Raw genomic sequence first — 9,065 nt, 5'->3', positions numbered from 1 at the left:
GGGATACCTCCTAGGTGCCTTTCATCTCTGAGAGGCTTTTCTCCACAGGGTGAGCTGGGCACACTCTTGCACCAAACCCCAACACTCTTGCACAGCTAGAAAGGTTAGACTTCCTCCTCGTTTCCTCCCCACACCCAGACAGCCTCGGCGGCAGAGGGCTCTCCCCGCGGCTGGCGGGGCGATGCCGGGGTGCGTGGGGGTGTGAGTTTAGCGGAGGATATGGGTGGGGCCCAGCGGGCAGCGGAGCCCCGCGGCCGCAGCAGCCGGGGAGGCCTCCGCGCTTCCGTGCCGGCGGCGGCCGGGACAGGACCCTCGGGCAGGGACAGCGCCCTCGGGCCGGGATTTTGGTGGCCGGGATTTTGGTGGCCGGGACTGCGCGGGCGGCGGAGCCATGAGCCCGGCAGGTCGGTGCGAGGCGGGTTGCGAGGGCGGGGAGGTTCCCACAGGGTGCTGTGTCCCGGCGTGGTGTTGGGGAGTGGAGACCCTGCCCTTGAAAGTAGCCCTCAAGTGCAGGCGGTGTCTAATGCATCTCTTACGGTCTCGCAGTACCAACGTAAATTTGCTGAAGAGGAGGAGATGTACCACCAAAAAGTTAGGAAATGTAAGAAGAAAAGTTATACGAGCAATATTAATTCGGTCCTACATGTGTATCGACTTAATACGTCGATACTATCGATAGTCTTAATTGGCTGATCACATGTTGTGTTATTAATTAAAAATTGATCATCCTCTTGCAGTCTCTCAGCTATCCATATGGGATCCAGCCTGTAGTGTACTACAAAACTGTGCTAGACTTTGCACAGGAATATTATTCCTTGTTTATGCTTTTATTGGTGTTTGTTGTTATACCTGTGTGCCTCAAAACTGTTCGTGTGTATTTTGTTACTCCCTCGGTAGTGTTGGAATGCATTGTCCCATTGACTGGCGGAAAAATTTGATGAAAAGTTAAAATTACTTACAAAGGCCTCATGTAAATCAGAGGCAGTCCTTAATCTGAACCAGAAACGTGTGACTCCATGTCCCTGTGCGCATTCTTCCCAGTTGTGTTCCCTAATTCACAGAAATACTGTCTATTTACTGCTCCCATTTTCTTCATGTGTCTTTGCAAGGCTCAGCAACACTTAAATCAAGCCCAGTGACTGCCAAGCTGGGCACTCAATAAAAAAGAAATGAATGACATGTAGCCCGATACCAGAGGTTTGACTTACTTGCTTGCAGGGAGCCTAGCTTTATTTTTGTGATTCTTTTATTAGGCGGGAAAATATTTTATTCTCATTTTCTGAATGAGGAATTGAGAAACAGAAGTCTGAGGGCCTGAGTCTGCAGAGGTGCCTCAATGCTTTGTTTTTCTGTTCTGATTCAGCATTTTAAATGACTGCTTCAGATGTCAAGACATGTTTTTTTACCAAGTACTTTTATGTTTTGCATCATTTTATAACATCAGAGTTACCACATTAGTTATTTAATTATCAGGTGCAGCTTTGTAATGACATTAGCATTGCAAGCCATCTTTACCTACTTCTGTCATTAAACAAATAAAAAACACCAGGAAAGAAAGGCAAAGTGACTTTTCCAGCTGTTTTATAATAAGTTAGTTGTAGATGAAATATCAAAACTCAGTACTGCTTTGCTTTCTACTTAGGGCTGGTGGTGAAATGGGTATGGTTATTTTACTGGTTATTTTCTATCTAGACCCAACTTCCAGTATTGTGAGCTTCTTTAAAGGAAAAAGTCACATATATGAGCAAAACTACATTTAATAGTATTTCCAAATATGCCTGTGCTATCCCAGTTATTAGGCAAACTGATATTTGTAGATGGGAACAGTCAGCAGGGCAGTATTCTGATAATCATAGACGTATGCTCAGTGATCATTCTGTATCAATGACAGGATACAACTCTGCATGACCTGGGGGCATATAGTTTACAGTCTGGATCTTGGTGAATAAAGGCAGTCAAATCCTGAGTATGCACATGAAATAGCTGGAGTAATTGCTGAGTCAATATGTAAGAACACCAAAGAGGGATGGCTGCTTTCCCAGCTGCTTGCAGCCAGTTCCACACGTTGGCAGGGGAACAAGTAACAGTAGGCTTAGCCAGCAGAGGATGTGCTGGCCTTCTTCTCCATCATCATTTGCCTCTGTCATTTTTTAATGTATTGCTTTGCCTAAGCCTCATCCACCTCCAACCTCCACGCACAGACCTCTCTCCTGCAGATTTGCCACAGCATCAAAGCTTTCTTCCCACAGTGTATAGAGGTCTGTTTTGTGCTGATGGAACAGTATCTGTGATGTACTGAGGTTGCTTTAGGTGGATTGCCCAAGGCGAGTCTAGCTCAAATCTGAAAGCTATTTGGGATGCTTGGTGAGACAGACAGGCTTGTAACTGGTCAGTACTTTGTAGAAGACCCTAGATGAACTTCTTTATGTAAATTCCATTAAAGATGCTGTAGCTAGTAGAGCTAAAACATCTGTAGTGTGGGATCTTTGATGACATCTGCCTTCACTTGAGGCAGAAGGCACTGACAGGATAACTTCATTGTTATGCCATGTTGGAGTTATCACTCCTCTTTGCACTCGGGAATGTAATTATCTTCATTGAGATCTTTCACTGTCAGTCCTTTATTTACACAATGTACATTTCTGTGTCTCCAACTGTTTCTGGGTTGATGTTTATGTAAGAGATGTTCTGGGAGGGAATCTAGACAGTGAATAGACACAAGTAATACTTGATTCTTGTTTTTCTCATGAATTAGGGAGTGCTTGAGTTTTTAGTCGTCAATAATTTTTCAGCTTCCTTCACTTTTAGGGAAAAAGAGATCTCAGAAAATTATTTGATTCAAAATGCAGGAGGTCTAGTGGTGGAGTTTTGAAGCAGATTCAGTAATAAAATGATAATAAAAATCGTAATATTCATATTCAATATTAATTAAGTAATATTCAAATTATTAATGATTTTTTAGTAATTGGAGTATCAAAGAAGCCAGAACTGAAGTACCTCAAAGCTATCATTTGTCTTCAGAAGTGTTGGGATGCTCATTCAGATTCAAAAGTTGATCCTAACTAGCTGTGTTCCTTATTCTAATCCTCTCCCTGTTGCAAGCAGCAGTTACTGAAGTTTGCATAGAAGCAATTGACCATCCACATTTAAAAAATTGTCTCAGTGGTATCACTGATGACATGATAAATATGAAAGAAAACCGCAATCTCAGTTTCTTAAATGGAAGAACATTTTTGTCCAGGGACTCAAAACCAACAGTGTGACTCTTTCCCTGTCTATATAGTTCTTGAAACTGGTCTTTGAGCATTTGATTAGCTTATATACTTCTTTATTTGCTTGTAGGTAATAAAGAATGTTTTTATCTCCTCTAACAAGCTTAAGTGCCCCAACGCAAACAGCAGCAATAGGTTGTGATATAATTATAACCCCATGGGAGGTCCAGTGATCTCTGGCTGTTGTTAAAAAAATAAAGTTGTCCTGATGTTTTGTATAAATCAAAATCAGCCTATTGCATTGTGAACTGTGGGAAAAAAAAAAAAAAACCAAAAACCCTAGGTTATATTAAATGTAAACAAAGTAATAAGTTCAGAATGGTATTTAAAATAATTTTTGAAATGACTGTGAAGATAGGAAAGGAGTCATGAATACCAAGATTTAAATTTTAAACTGGAATCTATTTCATGTAATACTGTTGATGTTCATTTCGTGTTTATTGGCTCCCTGCATTGTAAGAAAGCAAGGCTTTGTATTAAGCCACAGTGTATAATTTATGCTATCACAGACTTGACAGTTAAAGCAAATTGGTTTTACCAGCCCCATCATTTCTTTGTTTTTCAATGTTTCTGTGAGTTTTTTTGTACAGATAGGTAAGAAGAGTCTTACACGTTTGACATTGAGACAGTTCAAGCAGAGGTATGGATGAGTTTGGAAAGCACCCATTTGCATTCAGATCACATGCTTAACAGCTGGAAAGGACTTGAAACTTTACACAGGTGATTATAAATAGCTGCAGTCTGTGGCTAAGGTTCACTGCTTCTTGGGTGGCAAACAGTCATTTTTGTATGACCAGTTGACAACTAAGGAGTTTTCTTTATTGCCAAATACTATATACTATTAAAAACAAATTTACAACAGTAAGTACAGTTCCTCTTAGTAGTATCTTGAAATCACTTCTGTGCTAAATGAGAACTCTGAACATATCTCTAGGAACTACAGTTACTGTCTGAGTATAGCCTATTTGGAATATCAGTATTCAGTGATACTCAGTTACTACTTTCATCAGAAATCAGTGTTTTACTAGTTTTACTAGTGTGCCATCTGGACATTGATTCAGGGCATTCAAGCTCTGAAGTACACAGTAACATATATTGGGATTAGAAAAGGAAAGCAAACCACTCTCTCCCTTGTTTTTAACTGGGAACAAAACTAATTTCAAAGCCTGTTCAACTTTTTTTTTCAGTCTTTCTGAGCTCTGTGCAGAATTTGGGCATAGTGGTGTTTGCAATATGCAATGCAGGGCTTAGCTTTCCTGTCCAGAGAAGTTCTTAAGGATGATAAAGGAGATGGTTTTACAAGCATATGTTCCATGTTTCCCATGGTTAGTGAAGTAGTGGATTCCTCAAAACATGCTAAGAGTACTGGGTTTTTATGAGAAATGCTCTCTAGCGTATCCAGCTGTCTTATGTACTGCCCTATGGCTTTTTATTTCTACAGTTGAGATGTATGTTTGTATAAAGTCCAGATTCATTGTGCAAAATTTCATTGTTATTATTGATATCTACAACAGTTAAACCTGGAAATCAAAAAAGAAAAGCAAGTCAAAGAAAACATTTGAAAAATTGGTAAAATTTACTGGTGATCTGTTGGCATTTTAAATATTTCCTTTGCGTGTGGTATGATGTGCTTTTGTTTGTGAAAGTGTGTATTTATATACCTAACGATGTTCTTTAGAAAAGGAAATGTGAATTTTCACAACTGCTGTTGCCTCTGTTTAAGGAATAGAGAATTCATGTAAGACTGTGAAGCTGAAATGCAATACCTTTGTCAAGTTTCACAGTTTTTTCTCTGTACCTACTTGTAAACTTACTTCAAATGAGTTGCTGAAACTTTCAGGTTTTCATAGCTGAAAGAAATGTATGGCTGTGTCTGGTCTTTCTGCTGGAGTGTACCACAGCTTCTGTCCAGCCCTGCATCCTTGGGTTTCCTTTCTGTGGAAACCAACATCAGAAGAGAGGCTTTCCTGGGTGACCAGGTTTTGCCCTCACACCAAGTTAAGGTGCAACTATAGAGCAGCTGGATCTGAGAGCTAATGCCTGATCCTAGATCCCCTACTCCAGACATGCCTAAAAGAGTTTTCTTACAAGAAATAATGTCAGATAAACAACCCCCTGTCCCCAAACCTGACTGAGACCCTGTCATATACAGTTCAATTCATGCCCAAATGTGCTTTATCCTCCACATTTTTCAGTGTTGGGGACATGCATGTGTTGTGTCTCTCAAATAAAGCAAGGTATTTTCCTGTCAAAATGTAATGAAGTAATGATATTTTCACTCACTGTTTATTGTTATACTTGTTTCCAGTTAAAAAGAAAAAAACAAAACCCAACCCCAAAAAGAAATATTGTTTTTTAGTTGTTCTCTCTACAAGGTGAGTGTTAAGTTGTGAAGAATAAATAATTCCAGTTTGTTTACTGTAGTCAGTAAAAAGTGGTGTTAATATCAGATTAGAAGTACAATAGAAATAGTGAGCATTTCTTTTCTAGTGGAAAATATCAAAAATTCTAGAAGCCTTGGGAAAAATGGAACAATTAATAGAATGACATTTATGAATTAAACTTTTAAGAAATAAGGTAATATATGCTAAACATATTTTCATATAGTATACTCTTCCGTTTTTCATAATTTTCATTTATTTGTGAAACATTTACAGATTAAATAGCTGAAAGGAAAAAGTTATAGTATGCCTGGAATGAATTGAACATGGACAATTTTTAGTCATTTGAAGACTGAAAATAAAAACCTTCATGTTAAGTAGTGCTGTGTCCTCTGTAAAAAGGAAAGGCTAAATACAGAATTTACAGGCTTCAAAGCAGTTTAATGCTAATATGATCGTGAGCACCAAATGAAAACAAGGAGTACTTTAATCAGAAGCCACAAGTGTGGTGTTCCTCTGATTTATTAAAATTTGTGATAGAAAAGACCTGGGCACTTGCTCTTTGTTGAATTATAATATGCATGGGTGACAGAAATAAATTTCTTAAATTAACAAGAGTATATGAACAGCAGAAACCAGATATCTTCTGAGTTTGATTAGCTTCCCTTTAAAAATATGAAATACAGTGGGAACTGGAAAATATGCAGTATTCAGTATAAACCCCTTCAAGAAGAAGTGATTTTCCTAAGGAATTTTGTTACTAAGAATTTTTTGCCATGTTTGCAGTAGCATTCCTGTGATTCAGTTGTGACCGAAGTCTGTAGTGCTGGCCAGGAGTGTATGCTTGAGCTGGTGTAAAAACTCCCAAGAAGGTGGCCAGTGTATCTCACGTTGTACAAGCAGACTGTATCTACCTAGAACAACTTGTTCCCATTATAAAGTCAGTTTAGAGGAGCATTTTAAGAGGGGGGGAAAAAAAGTCCTCTGAAAAATGACTATTTGATCATTATTTTTCAAATGCCTTTTGTTTGAGGGAGCTGAAATAAACAATCCATGTGAGTTATAGTCTCAATTCAAGTTCACTTCAAAGTGAGAGGAAAGCTAATGTCTTTACAAACCATTCTGTGGGAGGTGAAGGTGTGCGTGTTAACGGGTTAATGGTGTTGAAACGGGTCTTAATGTCTCTACTAACTCTGGGCAGTAGGTTTGTTGCAGAGCCCACACAGCTTAGCTCCTGAAACAAGTAAATACGTGTATCAAGCCTGAACTTCTGAACTTTGGGGTAAAATAGTACGTTCACGGGGGGAATATGTGGTAGGTGGTGCGGGAAGGCTGTACCTTCCCTGTACCTCAGCCAGTGGGGAAAGGAAGAGGGCAACGTGCGGCCAGGAGTTGGGGGTAAAAGTAGGCTGCGCCCTCCAAAACCTCGAGGGAGAGCACCCTGCAGGCGTGTGCCCCAGTGGGCTGTCTCCCTTTACTCGAATTAAATTGCAGGGCTCCTCTGTCCCCTTTTTGGACATAAACCTCTGACGTTTGTGGATTTTCCTGACAAAAGCAAGGCCTTCAAGTAAGCCAGATAGACCACAACATCTTTACGGGTATCTAAATGATTCTCGCCTGTCCAGAAAGTAAACTCTAGCAGCTTAATCTTACTTTTATTATCTAAGAGTAATTTGCATTTCAAATTCATCTGAATCTTTTAAAAAGTATTTTTTAAAGGTAGGCTCATATTATGAGAAAATGTTATAAAGATTTAATCAAATGATAGAAGTGGTCGTGCTTGGAAAGGATGTTCTGTAGTATCTGGAAAATCTAATAAAAATGCACAAAACTCAATATACCTTATTTCCTCCACCCCCCTGAGATGTCTTTTAGTAGATATTTCACTGAGTCTCTGGTTGCTGTAGACTTTCTACCTGTAAACATGGAAAGCTAATTCCCCAGCCTAGTGTGTCTCAGAATAGCTCTATTTAATCAACAAAGCCTTGTTGCTGTGCACTATCAAAGGAAATTTTGCTAGTGTTTTTAATCAAAACTTTAAGGTTCTTATACACGCATTCTGGTTTTGTAACACAATAATCTTATCATGAAAACTTTCAAATGTGTTTCTCTCCCTTATACATTCTGTTCCCTGTTCAAGACTAGCTATTTTAGAGGAGGCCAAATCTAATTTGGCCTTGAATGAAACAGTCTGCAATGATTGAATTGGGGAAAATGTATTTCCAGTGAAAGTTGAGGCCAGATCCTACATTTAGCAGTTTGGAAACACAAGAATTTTCTGCTTAAAGGGTACATTCAGGACAGTTTCATTTTAATTTTCTGCTAGTGTTCTTGCCAAGCTATTGTCAGTTGGTTTTCTAAGAGAGTTTAAAAACAGCTATGTTTCATTGGCAAACTTACAGCCTGTATTTCAGCACTGATGCTTATAGAATTCATTGAAATGGCAAGCCATGTTTCTATATCTTAGCTTGCAAATACATAATGTATACCATAGTTTTTGTACTCCCACATGCTGTTAAGTCCATGCTCATTTTGAATGGCATATATAATAATGCATAGCATTCGTTTTGAACACAACCATGCCTTAAATAACATCATTAAAAGACAGAACTGTCCTCTTGAACTGTGGCAACTCATTCATTGGATGCAACACTTTGGATACTTCTGTGAAAAGCTAGTCCTTTTTGTCAGAAATCAAGGGTTGAACATTAACTTAAAATACTTAAAATATTGTGAAAGTCAATTATGCTATTTAATTTCTCTCACCACAATTATGTCACAGATGAGCATTGTAACATTTGAATTTCCAAATGTACATGCTCTACCCAAAACAATCTGTTCTGCTTAATAAGTGAAGTTTTCACTCTTGTGTAACAAAAAACCAGTCCAGTACTGGATAAATTATAGTTCAGAATCTAAGTCTTTATTAAAGTTGTAGTGTTTAGAGGAGTGTTTCCAAACTTAAGTTCCTCTGCTTTTATAGGTTTTTATTTCTTACTGCAAGATCAGAGTGGTTAGAAGTCTCTCAAGAGGTTTAAGCAACTGTCATTTTTTGAAATTGACTCTTGAACATGTTGTTTTGTTTGTGTATATTTCACTTCTTGGTATATTGCTAAAATCTGGATCACTGAATTTTGATATCATAATAGCATTTAATTTAAGAAATGTTTCATTTTATTGTGGTTTGCCTGTGGACCACAACAGGCCAGGTACCTGTAAGTGCATTGAACACTACAGGAGCATATGGCATTGCAGCCTGTACCAGCTATAGATTCAGTAAAAGTGGCCATGTTCAAAAGTTTCTCTTGAGGCACCAGCTTTGGTACAAGTGTGCCTGAGATAGTGGGAGCTCAGCTTCATGCTCATGTTAGTGTATTTTAGCATTGAGTGGTTGTGGTCAGGGAGCACTGTA

General features: G+C 38.8%; 1 protein-coding gene across 4 annotated transcripts in view; it reads left to right on the top strand.

Annotated features, from left to right (window-relative positions):
* Positions 1-233: 233 nt before the first annotated feature.
* BANK1 (B cell scaffold protein with ankyrin repeats 1) overlaps positions 234-9,065 on the top strand; it is a 137,760-nt gene continuing 128,928 nt past the window's right edge. For all 4 annotated transcript variants that reach the window (XM_010411682.3, XM_010411683.3, XM_010411681.3 and 1 more), the window contains exon 1: positions 234-404. In XM_010411682.3, coding sequence (XP_010409984.2) covers positions 392-404 — 13 coding nt within the window. In that variant the 5' untranslated portion in view covers positions 234-391. The remainder of the gene's footprint in view (positions 405-9,065) is intronic.

This window comes from Corvus cornix, chromosome 4 (assembly GCF_000738735.6).
Source record: "Corvus cornix cornix isolate S_Up_H32 chromosome 4, ASM73873v5, whole genome shotgun sequence".
NCBI classification, from domain to species: domain Eukaryota; kingdom Metazoa; phylum Chordata; class Aves; order Passeriformes; family Corvidae; genus Corvus; species Corvus cornix.
Note: the sequence above shows the minus strand (reverse complement) of the source record. Positions and strands in the feature narration are given on the sequence as shown.